The following is an 18,753-nucleotide window of genomic DNA, read 5'->3' as shown; positions in this document are numbered from 1 at the left end:
TCGGCATTGAATTTCCGAAATAGATTGCGTTAATAAAAAAGGTTTCTTGCTGCTTAATATGATACAGGATCATTTAACCAAATCATGAAAATAAAATTTGACTTAAATTAAGCAATGACAACGTTTTTCCACTTATTTATTATATATTTTATTAAATACCGCATTACAATGGCTGTTTAATTAAAGATATAAGAAAAATTTCTGTTATAAAAATAAATCTTTCTTACCTTTAATAAAATATTATCTATGCAATTGTGAGAAAAGATATGTAGGACAAAAAACCTGTTGTACAATAAATTATACAATCAACAATCTCTATTTTAAAATAGGCATGATCAGTCGCTAGAATTACATTATCTATATAATATAACGGATAACTGTGTACATCGAGTTTTTTTTTTAATAATAATTTTGCTGAGTAAGAAGTCATGTAAACTTTTCAAGACTTTAGTAGCTATCAGGATTTTTGGTGTATCTTCTTCGTTCTTCATGTAATTGTTGCTTAGGTTCTAAAATATGATAAACTTACAATATTTCATAAAAGGAAAGAAAAGCTGAGCAACAATGGTGATCATCGTAACCGGCAGCTTGGCGTATAATATCCACAAATTTCTGTAAATTACAAGGTTCAATATTATTTTTTGCTGGTATGAGTGAACTATAACTTTTTAATAAAATCTTATATTTCTTCTTCAATAGGCTTTTACGTACATTCCACTAAATCGAAACGTTTATTAATTACAATTATAGTTATACTAGGAAGTTATTTATATAAATGAGTAAATATTTACCTCTAAATTAGATGCACAGATTTATTGTAAAACTTAAGGGAAAGTCATAAATTGTGAGCAAGTCCAAGTTAAAAATTCATCATCTTTTATTTTGTTATCTATATCGCCTTACTTCCAATTATTTAACCATTTCAATGAAGATTACGTAATACCTATCAAATAAACAGATATTGTGCAAATTATGAAAATTGTAAACTATTATACCGGGATGATATATATTTTCAAAAAATTATAATTTTTTATATAAATTCTTTTTCACCTGTTTTCAATGATCTATACGTCTTTGCATAATTATTCTTTCTAATTTCTTGCAATAATCACATTTTTTGTATTTTGTTAATAAAATACATTTACTATGATGCCAGTGGTTCAATATGTTCTCACACGAATCATTTTGTCGAAGTAAATTTGAATCTATCGGACCCAGTCCTTCGCAAATATGCATTTTCTCAAACTTTGTCATTGCATCTACTAGCATTCTTGTATTAATAATTTTTAAATTAAACTGCGGTATATTTTCATTATTAATTTCCTTTTCGCGTATGAAGTAACGCGCTGTTCCATCAGAGCAATTCAGAATTATGTATTTTTCTAGCACTTGGACGTCAACGTTATTTTTTATTTCTGTAATCGTATGTGTAAATAATAAATATCTTGTAAATCTTTTAACTTTCTCAGAAACACCCCAACCTTTTGGTACTTTCGTTTTAGTATTATCGATAGCTAAAAGAAGGATTCATATAGCATTCAACTTGTAAATATACCTTTTAAAATTTAAATTTGAAAAAAAGCAAAAAAGCTTACCAACTTCACTAGCATATTCTATAGAAACATTCGAAGAATCAGTTAAGGCATTTGTGTTTGCAATAGAAGATCTATTGTGACAATTGGCAGATAACAAGAGCGAATCTGGAAATAAAAAACAACGATGATAGAATATAGCTCTGTTATGCATTTTTTTTACTTTTATGTCGTAGTAACTGTAAACAACATAGCCTATTTGATATGATTAAATCTTATAGTTACAATTTATGATATGTAAAAGAATATACAAGAGTTTAAGTAAAATATAAAATTACATTTTAACATTGTTCTTGTAGTATAAATAATTTTGCTAAATATGTATCAAATACATCTCTTAATCCCTCTTAACCCCAACCTCTATCTTACCTGTGCAAGCATTATCGACCGTTTTTGAAAAATTATTTAATGCATAATTATGTTCTATGAAATGTCCATCATTAGAATTTATAATTAGGATTAAGCTGTCCTTATCGTGTGTGAATTCATCATTCACATATTTTTCATCAACTGTAAAAAATAATGAGGACTTAATATCAATAAATATTAGTTATCATAGCTCATTATCATGTTTCATAATTTAATGTATTATTTAAATAAGTTATTATTAACAAATTGTTGTTATTACCTAACATTTCTGAATCATCCTTGCTACTGATTTCCATTAAATCAGTATCGCTAATACTAACTACAATTTCATTACTAACTGTAAAAAATATATACACATAAAATATTATAAAATAGTATAAAATATTAATATAAATTACTCCCACAATTATTTACCTTTGGGATATAGTTCTTCTTCAAGAGCATTTATACTTGAACTTGAAGGTAATTTATGTTCTTTTTCTTCAATAATTGAAGATGCATTTGAATTACTGAAAATTGTTGGAACCGCGCCCTTTCGTAAATAAGGTCGGCGCATTATCTTTAATATCAATTATACAATATAATATTTTAACTGTCGCTCAGTAATTAAATAAAAATATTTCTATATATACATTCAACATTTCGTATTTATTACAATAACAATATAAACTATACACAAAGTAATACCAATTACCTCAGAAATGATGTTTCCACAATAATCTCTTTGAACGAAATTTTTTATTATATATTCATCTATAAAATGTTTTTCACATATCAGTTGCCATTGTTTTAATTCTGTTATTCCAGGAATGGCCTCCTCCCATTTCTTTCTTAATTCCAGATTTTTGGGTGTTTTAAATAATGAATACTTTTTGCGGCAGTTAGAGCCACTTTTGCAATCCGGCACAGCGCACACGGGAGACATTTTTCTCATAATTTTTTTCATAATCGCAAATCACAATCGTATGTATACATATTTTTCTCTCTATTTCTAGTCGTCTCTCTTTTCTCTCCCTACTTCTTGCATGACTCTAATGATTGATAAGTGATGAGCGACTGCAAATGCGCACGCTTGGTTCTTTTTTGCGCTTCTAGCTTTTTTTGCATTCGCAGCTGATTGAACGAGGATCGAAGTAGAATGATTGGGGCAGTGAGGCACGTGACTAAAGTAGAAAATTTGAGAATGACAGACCGACTAGATGTGCGTAAAAGTTACACAAAAACAAATAAGCTTTCTATGATTTAACCCTCACAGGTGGTTGTTAAACCGATAACACCGCTATGCGGCCAGTACGAAAATTTTAGTCTTAAAATGAGAACATCCTCTACCACACGAAACACGCACGAAGCTATATGTATATACATGTGTATAAGCAGAAAGGAAATGAAATGCTCACCATAGAGATACAATAAAGACAGTCATATGTTACCATGTATCTAAGTAGATGCGATATGAGAATAAGAAGATACACAGAGACTCCTCTTGTATACCTATATATATATATATTACCGCCTACTTATATATTTGTATTGTATGAATCATGTCATGTGTTATTAGTTATTAGACAAAGACACAAAGAGTCTCTATGTAGCGTTCTCTTTCTATTTCTATATCATTTTCTCGCTCACGCATTCTATCTCTATACAGCTCGCACTCATGTCCACGACATAAAGAGATCTCGACATTCGCTAGGGAAAACTGTTCGAAAATTGTGTCGTGAAAAATCAACATGGAAAACAACAGAGTCTTCGTTCTTGTGAGACAGACAGAGAGAAGTAGAGTGTCTCCGTCTCTATTTGAGACATTCGTAGCATGCGCATGCGTAGCATGTCTTCCATATTGTTTTTTCACGACTCAATTTTCGGACATTTTTTATGTTTTCGGTATATAAGTATTAAGACCGTGGCCTGTTGTATATTTATATATGTATATGTATGTCTATGGCTGTTGGCTACAGATTAAAGTTAAAAGGCTTGCCTTTTTAAAACAAGAGTTTATGATAAGAAGACTGCTTCCAAATTTCATTTTGATTCATTGAGTCAAATTTCTTTTTTATTATTTTCCCTGTACTCATATTTGTTTTGATATGAATGAATAAATATGCAAACTTGTGTAATATAAAACTGTAAAAATACAAAAAATGAAATATATTTATATCAAAATCGTGAACAGATTTACGTTAACACATAAACATGTTTACTGGTGTTCTGTTTAAAAATTCCGATTGTATTGACGCTCGTGAATACATTGAATAGATAAGATAGACAGAATAACACGTAAGTAACATTAATTTCTTCTTTTTACATAAATAATATTTTTCATTTTTCGGAATATTTGTTCTTTTGAATATTTAAAAAACAAATTATGTTATGCAATATTGTCTGAGAATGGTAATGCGTAACAGGGATTAGACATTGTCCAGAAAGAATTGTTGGAATGTGAGGTTAGAATTCGTAGTTCGGAGAGCAACTGCGTAAAATTTGGTCTGTTCTCACACTCTGTAGCCCAACAAGAATGCATTAATTTGTAAATGTTCGAAGAAACATTGTCTGGTTGCTCTAAACGACCGTTCTCGTGAACAATATAACGAAATAGGCGATCATCTTGTACATTTGCATAAGGAAACGCACCTAATGTACTAATTTCCCAAAGTACCACTCCATAAGACCATACATCACTTTTTGAAGAGAAGGCTAAGTTATGCAAAGCTTCTGGAGACATCCATCTAATTGGAAGATGACGTATTTTTTTCTCGGTATTTTTTATCACGTATGCACTATTGCGAGAAAGCCCAAAGTCGGAAATCTAGATATTGTTATTAACTGTTGTTAAAATTGTATGCATATCAAGGAAATTAAGAATATTATAAAATTTAGATTAAATACCTTGGCAGTGAAATCTGCGCTAAGAAGAATATTTCTTGCTGCAAGATCTCTATGAGTAATTCCTTTAGCTTCCAAGTGCTCCATGCCCATAGCAATTTCTGTGGCAAATTTTAGAAATTGACGTTCTTTTATTCTACCAATCCAATTTTCTTTTCTATATTTTGTTTCTTCTTTACAATTGTTGATAATATTCATATATTGCCCAGATTTGTAACTATTCATTGTGTTCCGTATCGTAGAACACATAGAATACAAAGCTGAAAATTAAGATTATATCAAGCATTTTAAGCTCTCGAAGCTACAATAAGCCAATAAACTACTTACTTTCTGAAACATCAATTTCTTCTCTACAATTATTGGTAATATTTGTATATTGTCCAGGTTTGTAATTATTTGTTTCATTCTCTATAGCAGAATACATAATATCATACAAAACTGAGAATTAAGATAATTATTATATATTAAGCTTATTAATTGTAAGTGAAGTTATAATAAGCTAATAATGAAGTTTTTCTCACTTTGTTGCTTTCTTTGATCATGCAAGTAAGTTAATAGATCTCCACCTTGCATATATTCAAGCAGGATACATGTTGGTTGTGTAGGTTTAATACAGTAACCTATGAGGCTTACTAAATGAGGATGATTTCCAGCCATTCTCATTATTTCAATTTCTTTTATAAATTCCTGCTGGGTTTCAGAATTATTGGATATATCTATTTGTTGAGACATTTTTACAGCAACTGAAGTATTGTTTTTATCATCTAACTGACCAAGATATACTTTTCCAAACTGTCCAGTACCCAGCTCACGTATTAATTTTACATTTTTGAATGCCACTTTCAAATTATCTGTCCCTTCCATATATTCTTCCTACGAAAATTATTTTAGCTAATAATAGAAGAGTTGCATGTTGCGCACATAAAATTATCTTCCTACCTCTGATTCGTATTTAATATACAAAATGTTGAACTTCTGTAGTATTGCTTTTGTCCATTTACATTTACATTCAGAAATTGTGCATATTCCAGACTTATTGCTGTTATGTATCATAAAGAAATTATAGTTACGATACAGTAAGAAACTTACAATTCCAAATAGAATACAACTGGTTAGTATTCCAATTAGTATAAACCACTAAAAAATAATACTTGAAAGATATAAACAAAGAAAAACACAAATTAATGTTTTCTTATACTCCCATTAATGTTCGGGCACTCTTTAACACTAGGTTTACAGGCGTTTCGTATATACCTATCTCTACGAGATAGAGACCCGTCAAATTGACGGGTAAACGAAAATACACATTTTTCTTTAAAAAATCGACTTATTCAAATTAAGTCTGAAAGGAACAATATTAGGCCTCGCGTTTAAATAAATTATTAATAAATAAAAAGTCTTTTTTTAATTATCACTAAAAAAAATAAGGATAACATTAACACTGGGTTTACGGGACCCGCCAATTTGACAGATTTCGAACTTCGAAATGAAATATCTCAAAAACCACAGCATTAATTTTAACCATTTTGCATTTTCCGAAATATGGAACAGGTTTATAAGTAATAGCCAGGCTTGTTATAGGCCATATGAAAATATTTCAATAGATGAGCAATTATTTCCAACGAAAGTCCGGTGCAGATTTACGCAATATATGCCGAATAAGCCCCATAAATTTGGCATTAAGTTTTGGTTAGCAGTTGACGTCCAAACGAAATATATTTTGAATGGTTTCCCTTATATGGGGAAAGATGAAACTCGATGCTCAATACCGTTGAGCGAGTTTGTAACACTAAAATTAGACGAACCATATTTACAACGAGACAGAAATGTAACGACAGACGATTTCTTTACAAGCATCCCGCTAGCAAAAAATTGCTAGCACAAAAAACAACTTTGGTTGGGACCATCCGGTCGAATAAAAGAGAACTGCGAAAACCAGCGAAGGAAAAAAGGACAAGATGACTTTGTTTTCCTCAGATTTATATAAATCAGAAAACTGCACACTTACTGTGTATAAAAGTAAACCTAAAGTAAAAGTCCTCCTTCTAAGCACCAAACATACAGGTGTACGAATAGAAGATAATTATAAACGTGTTCCAGAAACCATTGCTTTTTACGATAAAACAAAGTTTGGTGTGGACGTCGTTGATCAAATGACGCGCAAATATAGTGTGAAAGCAGGGAGTTTCCGATGGCCCCTTCAAGTCTTTTTTCAATATTTTGGATTTTGCAGCGATAAACGCGTGGATATTATATAAAGAGTGCATCGGATCGAAAATATCCAGAAAGGAATTCATATTTTGTTTAGCCGAGGAATTATCTAGAGAAAACAAGAACATCTGCCAAAGATCAGACGCTTCATTTCTGTCACCTTCAACATCAGAAGTGCGAAAAAGTTGCCAAGTGGGCTATTGCAAAAAAAAATAGAAGTAATAATTATTGTATATATTGCAAAAAGATCGTATGCGGAAAATGCGCAAACAACATTCAGTATATTTGCAAAAAATGTGCTCAATAGATATGATTACCCTGAACCGTTAATGTCATTGTTATTTTTTTAGTGATAATTTAAAACAAAGACTTTTTATTTATTAATAATTTATTTAAACGTGAAGCCTAATATTGTTCCTTTCAAACTTAATTTGAATAAATCGATTTTTTTAAAGAAAGATGCGTATTTTCGTTTACCCGTCAATTTGACGGGTCCCGTAGAGATAGGTGTACTACATACAGATTTGAAAAATCAGAAAGCCTAGGAAAAAATAATTTTGTGTATAAATTCTTTAGATGAAATGATTAATTTACGATGCAAAATGGTTAAAATTGGTGCTATGGTTTTTGAGATATTTCATTTCGAAGTTCGAAATCCGTCAAATTGACGGGTCCCGTAAACCTAGTGTTAAAATAGACTAACTTTTTTAAAATTGGACCAAATAACTTGAGAATTTTTTACAAAATATAAGGAATAGTTTACTAGTTGATATATAAAAAAATTTTTGAAAAAGTTGCAATTAGTTGAAATTGCGAAGAAAAAGGTAAAGGTCACATTTTGTAACTTGTTTATCTAGGACTGTAATGAAAATTTAAATAACACATTTTAAAGGTTTATATCAGTTATATACATGCTAAGAATAGTACTTCTTCAGACTTTCAGCTTGAAATCTGAAAATCCTTACATCTTTCGATGCCTGTCGCTTGTTCCTGCATCATCCGATCTTTATAGAATCTTCAGAATGCATATAATTGACACAAACCTTCAAAAGGTGTTATTTAAATTTTCATTATGGGCCTAGACAAAAAAGTTATAAAAAGTGATTTTTACCTTTTCCTTCGCGATTCCAACTAATTGCAATTTTTTCGAAATTATATGTCGGAGATGAAAGGACACCAGAGCCTTCGCTCTGGAACTTCGGGAAAATCCGTAAAATTGTAATTAAAGTTTACAGTCGTAATTAAACAATCTGCCGTCATCCTGCCCAATTGTACTTGTTTGCGATTTGTGATAATAAACTTGGGCTCAAGGCCAGTCGCCGAACGTAGCCGCGGCCAACGGGACGGGCGCTTCGCCTAACAAAGGTGCGGAGTTATAGTATGACTCTCATTAAAGGAAATACCCATAGAGGTACTTGACAGTAAAACCTGCGTTTTTCTGGTAATTAAGATTTTCCAAACGGACAGGCAACCTTTGTCCCAAATTGACCAATTGACGAATCCGATGACCTCGTGTCCTTAGACACACCCCATCATAGTTTTCCTCTGTGGCATCATTGGGACGAAGATTCTTTCCATCTTGAGATCTCACCGACGAAGGGAGCAGCGCCTGACGATCAGTGAGTTTGAGTTAGAGCAAGTATATCTTTCATTCCGTTGACCGTGGATTCGTCATCGAACCTAAGACCAACGTCACTAACATCGCAAGTGCCCAACCACCGCTGTTGATTGTCGAATCGGTAGTGTCCATACTCGTAGCATCAGGCCGTATCTTCGTTATTACACAACAATGGCCAACTCCAAGGGAGGTCTATCAAACGCCCACAACCCTGTTTCTGACTCTTCTCCGACATATATATCAACTAGTAAACTAATTCTTTTATCTTTTCAAAAATGCTCAAGTCATTTGGTCCAGTCTTAAAAAAGTTATTCTCTTTGAATATTAATAGGAGAATATTAATATTGTGTATATTACTTTGAGTAGTTCAATTTTGAATAGTGACTTACTATATTGCGATTAGCTGATGATATGAAATGTATAATAATATCTCCCTCTAGTCCAGAGCATCCATGATGATTAACAGCATTAACTGCTATTTTATAACCATCTTTAATTTCTATATACTGATTATTGACTTTTAAATCCCATGAAAATACAGTTTTATCTACAGGTACTTGTACTAGTTTTGTCATATTATAAACAGGCAGTCCTTTCTTTGATATAAAGATTGGTACACCAATGCTACAAAATACATATTTAGACAAATCTAACCATATATAATTATACATCAAGTTTTGTCATATATGTACCTAATTGTATAATACTGAATATTGGATGTGTTAGAAGTTGCGCTCCAAGTTACGACAATTTCATTTTCTTTTTGAGAAATGTTTACTTTTGGAATCGGCAGTGTTTTTTTGGCATTAACACAACTGCATAAATGATCTATACATTCAGGAACTGTATAAAGAACCTGTAAAATTTATGTAACCTTCTTGTTAGTTTTGCATAAATAACTTACATCTATTGTATATTCTTGTATGATCTGTAAATAACTTACTTCAGGTGTATTTACTATATATTTTGACCTTGGATTTGCCAGGACTTGCACCTTGTAAGAACAATTGAGTTGTATATACAGATCTGCAATATCAAATAAATCGTTGTATTCAGGGAGCACTACATTATGTTTGGTACTGTCTTTCAATATAAAGAAAAGTGATCCTTGTGGACATTCTGTGATACTTGTTCTCTCCCTTATTGGTATGCCTGTGACTATAACACTATCATATAAAAGTATGAAAATTGATATTAAAAATTAATAACGCAGTAACAAAGTCAATCTTTTATTTTCATTGGTAAATGTTTACCTGTAAGAGGAAGGCTGCCTAGCGCTGTCTGGTGGTAACCAAGATATATTCAATCTTAAATATTTATATGCATTTTGCTTTCCTACATATTTCGGATCTTGTAAAACTGTCACACTCAAGTTTCGCACACTACCAACAAATTCGCTCGTATCTCCCGCATAGCTTCCATTACATAAATAAAATGAAACAAGCGTACTATATATTAACAACGATTGCATTCCTACCGACATTTCATTTTCGAATGAATTTGATCACGAGTAATTAAATTATCGCACTATACATAATCGTGGAATCAAATACCGGACAGTATATTATAAAAGTTATCTTCTTTTACAGAATGAACATAGTATTATCATTAAACAATTTATCTGATAATCTCTCTTGTAGCAAGAAGTACATACAATTTTCAAGTATGCGATATAACGATACGCCTCGTGATAAATAAAAAGATATGGTGATACGTGCGTATTAAAAGTTTGGGTGATTTAAAGTGTATATATTTTAAAATAGTACCGAAATTTCTGAAAGCGCATCAGGTATATCAGGACAAAAAATAAAAGATTATAGACAACGCTGATAATTGGTACATAATCTTTATTTTTATTTTCTTTTTCATTTATTGCCTGGTATATAATTGTTCAGAATAATTTAAGAAACCAACGGATGTATGTATGTACTGCAACGATATTTATTATCTATAACAAATTCAATAAATCGACAAGAAAGTTGGATAAGTGATAAACGAAAAGTAACAATTATAAATCCATGATCTATAGATATTTATTAAAAAACGGATTAATTTTTTATTTGAACATTGCAGAAAACAAGGAGAAATGGCCTCGGCTGCTACATCACCGACGGAAGACGATGAATTAACATTACCGCGTGCATCGATCAACAAGATAATCAAAGAAATTTTACCACATGTACGCGTAGCAAACGAATCCCGGGAATTGATATTAAATTGTTGCACAGAATTTATTCATTTAGTTTCTTCCGAGGCGAATGAAATTTGTAATCAACAACAGAAGAAAACCATTAACGCTGAACATATTCTTCAAGCACTTGAAAAACTTGGATTTGGAGATTATAGCGTAGAAGCTGAGGCGGTTCTACGAGATTGCAAAGCTGTCGCTGCTAAACGAAGACGTCAGAGCACTAGATTAGAAAATTTGGGAATTCCGGAAGAAGAACTCCTTAGACAACAACAAGAATTATTTGCAAAAGCAAGAGAAGAACAAGCGGTTGCTGAACAACAACAGTGGCAACAATTACAAGCAGTTGCAAAAATGGCCTCGATACTACAGTCTGATAGTGAACAAGAAGATTACTCGTAAACGAAGCTTACTTTATTCGATTTGTCAATGTATTTCGTAGAGATCGATTGAAAACGAATAAAAAGTGATTTCTAAGCAGTGTAGCAAATTTGGGATAATTACAATAATGTATATTGCTCTAATCTTTCTTTGATTTATTCAACTTTTACATATTATTATGTATATATAACTTGGGAAAAGTTAGGAGATCATTGCTTTCCTGCTTCTGCGATTGTGTTATAAATAAATACAAAAAATGATGACCCTTTTATATAGTTCTGCGCACATTGCTTCATGCACAACTCATTCGCTGCATATGTACCATACTTGAAGATTATGGCATTAATCTCCCATATTCGGAGGAAAGGTGACTTTTTTTAATTGCTTCCATCACTCTTGAAACATAGTGGTACCTAAGTAATTTATAAAATGATTATAAAATGATTATTATAAAATGTAATGAGAATAAATTACTTTTATTTCTTATATTTACCAATCTTTTTCTGTTAAGGTAGATGGTGTCATTGGATTCCTGGTGACACCATGTATCTTTGTTTTTAGTTTTTCTATTAGCTTTTTCTCGTTCTGGCGTATTGTAACTTCTTCTAAGATTAAAAAATAAAGATTTAATTAACACAAACTTTAGAATGGTTGTGATTATTGAGTGATGTCAAACACTGTACCTTCGTTTACAATACGAGGTATAAAAAACAAATTTAAACCTGCCTCCATAGAATGATTACTCATATCCAAACCACTATGGATTTGTAATCTAGAACTGGAGAATAATTTGCCATAAAATTCCTGGAAGTGCATATATAGTTAGACTGTATTGTAACATTTCCAAGTTATCAGTAATTTGTTATGCTTTTAACACAATATATATGTATATACATGTATATTACTTTCACATTTTCCATACTGTGAGGCGTGAGATCTTGTAATTCAGCTTTATTGTGTAAGAATACAATATGAGGATAGTATTCAACATAATCTTGATCCATATTGCTAGTCGAGGATGGTTTTAACATTTCTGCAGTTTGTAAAAACCTATAAATTATATTATAATTTGTAATAGTTTGTGGTACAATAAAAATATTACTATACTTACCTAACTAAATTTGGATCAACAAACCAATCTTGTACAAATATGATAATGTGACAAACTGAAAAGAGAAATGCTGCAAATTGTAAAGATTGCAGCTCTAAATTAGTTTCTGTATTTATAAAATCTGTCGTAGATTTTTTTTGATCATAACATGTAGAGTAATCTATAGTAGATCCTGAGAGTATGGGTTGTGTATCCAGATATATTACTCGATTTTTTGTTACAAAAAAGTCAATACCAATAGTGCAATTTGCACCACTTTCATGATGCATTGTATCTTGAGTTGGAAATATGCCAGACCTATATTAATAAAATGCACATTATAACAGCAAAAAAAAAGGAAAAAAGAGAAGCAAATGTTTTTAATAAAATTTCATAATTGTACAGTTAAAGCTTCTAAATTATACTAACGCAATATTAGATGTTAAAAAGGACATTATAGTTGATTTTCCAACACCTTGAGCCCCTAAGCATCCTACAACTAAAAAATCTTGTTGATCATATAGGAATTCAAGAGGGCTCTCACAAAGTTGCATATTTTCATCCATAAATTTTACACAACTTGTCATTTCAGGACACGTAGACAGTACAGTACGAATTGCTAAAGAAAACATATCTATTAAGTTTATTATTGTATTACAAATCCAGATTTAAAGTTTAGAAGAGAGTAAAGAACATACGATCCTGTATCTTTGATGAAGCGTTGGAAGATGTATCACCCTGTTTCCTGCAATTTAATAAAATATCTAATAATGATTAAAAATTTAAACATAGCTTTACATACATTTTTAAACAAGGAACTATTCATACTTGTTACCACCATTGCGTTGATTTGGTGACACAGCTCTGTTCTCGCCTTCTCTCGTTTTCAATATGAATGTTGGACGGTCTATAACTTTAATTGTGCCTCTGCTATCACCATCCTTAGTTTCTAAATCTTTTGTTGCAATTGGTAGCATTTTTTGTATATTCATTGTTTCCAAATACTATTTTATTATCACACCATTAAAATTAAAAACTGTATTTATAAAGTACATGCCTTTCTATTAATTATTTATGAAAAATTCCTTTCAAATTAAATTTACATGTTCTCAGTGTGAATAAAATTGATATAGGTTATACAGTTTTTTAACATGCAGATTTAAAATAATAAATATATAGTTAAATATAATTATAAACAAATGAAACTCATTTGCTGTTTTGTTAATATTTGTTATAATACTTTTCCATATAACAATGTGAGTCGTCACCTATCTGTTAGAATGTGCATGCATTACCGTTGCTTTGTTTTTGCAAACATGACAGTTTTTATCTCTAGAAATTAACATTTTGATTTTTATTCATTTTACATAAATAGAAAACTAAAATCTTTTATAGCTCTAAATAAAAATGAAAGATGACATTAATTGTACCAAAAATTCATTAAAACATTTTTATATGTCAGAAATCTTTAAATCCTGAATGTTTGAATGGGTTTAAAATAAGAGTATTTGAAAGGATATTTTGTTTATCACATAACAATTTTTATGTGATAAACATAAAATAAATAATATGATAAGATATAGTGATGATTTAAAACATTCCGTTCTAAAAACATCGACAGATTTTCTTCATCTAGTAAATATTACTAAACAAAATTTTAAGACTAGGAAATAAAATTTACGTACATATGCAATGGTATTGCCTGATATTGCGAGTAATGCAATCTTGACAGACACTCTGTCTTACTCTGTGAGACGTTATAAAAGTACTTACTTAGTTGTGTGCAATTTCAGATAGGCACGAGTAAATGTATTTAAATGTTTACAAGTGTATTGGGAGTACTCGTGTGGATGATGCGAACAAAAGTAATAAGAGATCGGACGTGATGAAAATTTGATTTTTAATTCTTCTAACTGAAGATAAATGAAAGATATTTGTTTAGAACGTGGCGGATATTTTTTTACTATGGCTAACAGTCTAGCAAAAGTCTTCGCCATCGAAGATTTTAATCCCGAAAAATGTAGGTAAACATGTACAATCACTCTTTGGATTTGAAAAATATAAGTAAAACATGGCACAACATTTGTCTTTTTCACAGTTGTGAAAGAACTTAGCGCTCAATGCGTTGGAGCAGATGAATTAAGACAACAAAGAGCTAAAATTCAAGATTTAGCAAATAATACTTCTGCACAATTAAAGCGTAATGTTTATCAGAATTATATGCAGTTTATAGAAACTGCTAAGGAAATTTCACATTTGGAAAGTGAAATGTATCAGTTGTCTCAACTACTCAGTGAACAACGTTCGTTATTAAGTACATTAGGATCCACTAGGACTACTGGCGTTACTTTTGAAGATTTATCTGAATCCCAGTTAGAAGATGTTAACGATTCCACTGCCAAAGAAGAAGAACATAAACAAAAATTGGTACAATTACTTGAAAATGTAGAAGGTGCTATGGTAAGTTATGGAAATATCATTTGTAAATTTACAGGCCTATAATAATAAGGATTTCTTGGTTTGATTTAATAGAGTTTAGCAGAAACACCTGGGCGCATATGTTTACATGAAGGTTCTCTACTGGAATTAGATCCATTGGAAGGAACACCACTAAAAAGAGTTCATGCATATTTATTTAATGATATTTTAATGATTGCTTCTTGGTTAGCAAATGGTAGTAGAAGAGGACCACCAAAATATAAGATGCAAGCTGTTTATAATCTTGAAAGTTTGGCAATTGTTAATGTTAGGGACCTTGGAACGGTCAAATTGGCATTCAAACTTTTGGCATTTTCTGATACAAGAGTATTCCAGTGTGCAACTGCAACAAGTAAAGTTAGTGTATTAGAGAGAAAATATTTATAAAAATCATGAGAGCAAACTTTGAATTGGCGTTTATTTTATAGAAAGAGTGGTTAGATAAATGCGAACAAGCAAAGAGAATGAAGTTGATTGAAGATAATCCAAATGAAGCATCTGAAAATGATAAACGATCAAAAGAGGAAAAGACGGTACCTTCTAGATCTATGTCACTCGATTCTAATACCCTCGGTATGTACAATAATTTGGTGAAGTTTGTATAATTAAATTAGATGAAACTAGATTAAATTGGATTAAATTTTTCAGTTGTTCTTTTATAGGTGTAGATGATGAAGATACAGAATATCATGAACCTCCACCAGAATGGATGCTAGAAGTGGCAGAAGATTTGGATTCTTGTATAGCGCAACGTCACTTTGAGGAAGCTTATAGTCTTTTGGAGAAAGCGAAAGACTATTTAAAAGATGCACAAATAACACCACTTTTGTTTGAAATTCAATCAAAAGTAAATGATAGAGGGAGATCATTGGTCGATGTTTTAACAAAAGAACTTGAATTAAGTGCGGAAGCAAAATCATTACAGGGTGGAGGTTTGAGAAGTGCGCGGCGCGTGGTCAAATTATTGATACAATTAAGCAGAAGTGCTCAGGCCTGCCAGCTATATCTGCGGCTATGTAGTGCTGTGCTAAAGGCACGTTTAAAACGAGTTAAAGGCGAAGGAGCTACCGCACCCTATGTAAAGCAGCTTAGCGCAATTGCTTTTAGTAATATCGTTGAGATTACGAAAGAATTCTTAAAAATTTTTCCCCAATCGACAAATTGTACGTCTGGTAAGTTGAAAATATTATGAATGGATAATATTATATGTGGATAATATATACATCAAATTGTCATTTCTTCTAATTTCTCCTATTTTGTGTATGTAATTTAGGTTTGGTTGTTTGGTGTAGTCAAGAAGTAAAATACTTAACAACACATTTAACTAAACAGCTTTTTATTCCACAAGTGTCTTTAAACACGTTAGTAGAATGTATAGTTTGTGTTCGAAGTCACTGCGATCAGGTATGGCATTCCTCAGCGTTGATACTATCTTTATATATACTATTATAATATTACAGAATATAATTTTATGCTATATGTACGATTTACAGTTAACGCAATTAGGGATGGATTTTCGTTATCAATTAGATGGTCAGCTCAGAACCCCATTAGCAAAAGCTATACAAGATACTGGCGAGAAGTATGTTGAGATTGTAAAAAAGCATATAGCCGAAGACATGTGGCGGCCGACTAATTTAGAAACTTGCAAAAATGTTCAAAAATTGCTATCAGAATTTGATGGCCTTGGAATAACCGTTCCACAATCTTATTTAAAAAATGACTATTGGATAGAATTGACTAATAATACTTTAACTTTTTCAAGAATTTATGTAAGTTTATTGGAAGATTGCCTCAGTGTTGCTACACCAGAATTAATGGCTATAATAGACACGGTTTTAATATCCGTGATGCGAACTCAAGTACAACACATAATAGTGTCGCTTACGAACCCTAAATTAAAACAGGAGGTAATCGATCTTCTTCTTTCTTTCATTTATATGTATATCGTTTGTTTGTCACGATATCTAACATTTGAATGTTCTTTCAATGTATCTTTAGAAACAATTGGTGCATAATAATGCGTCGTATATTCGAGATGTCGTAATCATGCGAGGACTAGAATTATACAAATCGACGACAAATCAAATTTTTAAGAAATTGTTGGCTCTAAAGGAACAAATCGTATTCGATACATCATCTCCGATTAAACCAAAATCTATTCCTAAAACTGCAATACCTAAATATTCTGCCACAGAATATATTTAATTATAAAGCAAAATATAAGTGTATACATAGAAGTGTAGGAAATAATTTACAAAGAAAATAATAGACAGTGTATGTGCTCTCTGTATTATATTGTACATATAAGTTAATTTGAATTTTTTGGTAAATACATATATTGAATTTCAATATTTTTCCTTGTTTCTATCGCAGGTACATAAAATAATACTCATACATAAAATAAGTGAAATTATGTAAGTTACAATCAGGAAAGTGCAAATAGTTTTGCGATGAAATGTTGATTTCCTATCACACAATATAAAATATTTACAGGTCAGAAATTAAACGAATATTAAATATATTATACGGTTCCATTTGGATTTTTATCTATATTTTTATCTACATTCTCTGGCTCCTTAACAGTCATTTCCAGTTTTCTTTTCTTAGCTCGAATGTCTGCTAATGTTTGCTCTATACTTCTTTGATCTTTCTTATTTTCACTAGGAACTGAAATAAACATTCAAATTAACGAGAAAACATGTTTGAGTAGACGTACAATGAATGTTTACCTACCACAGCCATAACTACTATTAGCTTCTGTTTTTCTAGCTGCTTCTAATGCAGCTTCCTTTCCAATTAAATGTTGATACTTATCCTTGTAATAACTATTTGGTACAAAATTGTCTTTTCGTTTTCTAGGTTTAGCAGCAGCTTCTTGCTCTTCTTTGGCTCGTCTTTCTCTCTCCTCCGCTAATCTCTTTGCTATTTCTTCATTCCATTCTTCTCCTCTACGTAATGCGTTTAAATGATCTTCAGATGGTGCGTATTCCCTCTTAAAAATAACAATATGACGATCAACACCTTCTTCACCAAATGAATATGCCCATATGTTTGCCACTTCAGCAACGTCATGTCTAGAATATGATAAAAGGTATTAAGATATTATTTTATTAATAATTTGAATAATTATCTTTCTTTTATATACATTATACTCCTATAGATTTGATCCATTGGGGGAAATTTGTATTCCTTTGCATCGTCATCTTGAAGAAATTTATTAATTTTTCCTTCTACCTGAACCAACATAAAAGAAACGATACTGCACGCGTAATAACCTTATTTAATAAAACAATCAGGATATTGATGGAAAATTATACCTTCTCACGAAAAAGCTTTAATCTTTCAGCTTCTGCTTTTTGACGCTTCTGATACTCCTCTTTTTGCTCTACATAGTAAAAGTTATTTTATAAATATTGAGTTAATTGCTTGGACACTTATAACATAGGTTAACTTTTAACTAACTTTTCATTAACGCTTTTTGTTTATCACTGATCGAAGGAGGTTTATCCATTGAGTTTAAGATAGATCCCAGCAAATCCATGATCTTATTTACAATAAACTCGACAAGCTTGCACGTACGAGAGAAGAGAATTTCGGGATGTGTATATTCTTTGTTATCGTGCGTAACTTTGTCAAATGCACGACGACGCAACGATATATCGCAAATCCACGATATTTCAACCAATGACAATTGATTTCATAGAAATATGCTGATCTATTGGCCTGATAAGAAAGAATAAATATAAGATAGTTGCGAATCATTTAATGAATTTTTTATTAAATACAAATAATCCAAAAAAATCCATTAAATACAAGGTGGCCCAGCTAAATCGGATCACCTAAATATCTGCCTTATCTAATGTTGTACAAAAAAATTTCTCAACACAAAGTTACACTATCTCTAGGACTATATTATTGCAATGGTGGAGATCATGTTTCT

General features: G+C 31.2%; 6 protein-coding genes across 11 annotated transcripts; 2 read left to right on the top strand and 4 right to left on the bottom strand.

The window, feature by feature from the left end:
* Positions 1-852: 852 nt before the first annotated feature.
* LOC117216899 lies at positions 853-2,924 on the bottom strand. The gene is made up of 7 exons (XM_033464061.1): positions 2,656-2,924; positions 2,376-2,520; positions 2,221-2,298; positions 1,962-2,102; positions 1,596-1,700; positions 1,051-1,514; positions 853-943 (listed from the first exon to the last, which is right to left on the bottom strand). The coding sequence occupies exons 1-6, from the start codon at positions 2,905-2,907 to the stop codon at positions 1,057-1,059; spliced, it is 1,179 nt and encodes a 392-aa protein (XP_033319952.1). The 5' UTR covers positions 2,908-2,924; the 3' UTR covers positions 853-943; positions 1,051-1,056.
* Positions 2,906-11,728, top strand: LOC117216906 (protein Dr1). Of its 3 annotated transcripts, none has more exons than XM_033464073.1 (2): positions 2,906-2,924; positions 10,748-11,728. In XM_033464073.1, the coding sequence occupies exon 2, from the start codon at positions 10,760-10,762 to the stop codon at positions 11,261-11,263; it is 504 nt and encodes a 167-aa protein (XP_033319964.1). In that variant the 5' UTR covers positions 2,906-2,924; positions 10,748-10,759; the 3' UTR covers positions 11,264-11,728. The 3 variants fall into 3 exon arrangements, with proteins under 3 accessions (XP_033319964.1, XP_033319963.1, XP_033319962.1); XM_033464072.1 differs by lacking the exon at positions 2,906-2,924 and adding an exon at positions 4,090-4,238 and having other exon boundaries at positions 10,747-11,728; XM_033464071.1 differs by lacking the exon at positions 2,906-2,924 and adding an exon at positions 10,579-10,673 and having other exon boundaries at positions 10,747-11,728.
* LOC117216891 (receptor-type tyrosine-protein kinase FLT3-like) lies at positions 4,245-10,156 on the bottom strand. The gene is made up of 9 exons (XM_033464036.1): positions 9,927-10,156; positions 9,617-9,839; positions 9,366-9,529; positions 9,063-9,297; positions 5,784-5,981; positions 5,366-5,717; positions 5,172-5,252; positions 4,848-5,104; positions 4,245-4,767 (listed from the first exon to the last, which is right to left on the bottom strand). The coding sequence occupies exons 1-9, from the start codon at positions 10,154-10,156 to the stop codon at positions 4,330-4,332; spliced, it is 2,178 nt and encodes a 725-aa protein (XP_033319927.1). The 3' UTR covers positions 4,245-4,329.
* Positions 11,383-14,235, bottom strand: LOC117216900 (protein SMG9). 4 transcript variants are annotated; one of them, XM_033464063.1, is made up of 9 exons: positions 14,106-14,235; positions 13,161-13,336; positions 13,031-13,077; positions 12,762-12,951; positions 12,354-12,650; positions 12,148-12,292; positions 11,926-12,046; positions 11,736-11,847; positions 11,383-11,655 (listed from the first exon to the last, which is right to left on the bottom strand). In XM_033464063.1, the coding sequence occupies exons 2-9, from the start codon at positions 13,322-13,324 to the stop codon at positions 11,577-11,579; spliced, it is 1,155 nt and encodes a 384-aa protein (XP_033319954.1). In that variant the 5' UTR covers positions 13,325-13,336; positions 14,106-14,235; the 3' UTR covers positions 11,383-11,576. The 4 variants fall into 4 exon arrangements, with proteins under 4 accessions (XP_033319954.1, XP_033319953.1, XP_033319955.1 ...); XM_033464062.1 differs by lacking the exon at positions 14,106-14,235 and adding an exon at positions 14,018-14,072; XM_033464064.1 differs by lacking the exon at positions 14,106-14,235 and adding an exon at positions 13,573-13,875.
* LOC117216893 (exocyst complex component 8) lies at positions 14,130-17,276 on the top strand. Its single transcript, XM_033464037.1, has 9 exons — positions 14,130-14,352; positions 14,431-14,792; positions 14,865-15,167; positions 15,239-15,383; positions 15,473-15,982; positions 16,084-16,214; positions 16,304-16,720; positions 16,812-17,087; positions 17,187-17,276. The coding sequence occupies exons 1-8, from the start codon at positions 14,256-14,258 to the stop codon at positions 17,016-17,018; spliced, it is 2,172 nt and encodes a 723-aa protein (XP_033319928.1). The 5' UTR covers positions 14,130-14,255; the 3' UTR covers positions 17,019-17,087; positions 17,187-17,276.
* A 24-nt stretch (positions 17,277-17,300) lies between these two features.
* LOC117216903 (sperm-associated antigen 7 homolog) lies at positions 17,301-18,468 on the bottom strand. Its single transcript, XM_033464067.1, has 5 exons — positions 18,276-18,468; positions 18,131-18,198; positions 17,959-18,047; positions 17,547-17,887; positions 17,301-17,480 (listed from the first exon to the last, which is right to left on the bottom strand). Exons 1-5 carry the CDS (start codon positions 18,352-18,354, stop codon positions 17,335-17,337), a joined length of 723 nt encoding a protein of 240 aa, XP_033319958.1. The 5' UTR covers positions 18,355-18,468; the 3' UTR covers positions 17,301-17,334.
* Between the last annotated feature and the right edge of the window lie 285 nt (positions 18,469-18,753).

The sequence above is a fragment of the Bombus bifarius genome, unplaced genomic scaffold (assembly GCF_011952205.1).
Source record: "Bombus bifarius isolate JDL3187 unplaced genomic scaffold, Bbif_JDL3187 scf7180000007974, whole genome shotgun sequence".
Taxonomy (NCBI): domain Eukaryota; kingdom Metazoa; phylum Arthropoda; class Insecta; order Hymenoptera; family Apidae; genus Bombus; species Bombus bifarius.
Note: the sequence above shows the minus strand (reverse complement) of the source record. Positions and strands in the feature narration are given on the sequence as shown.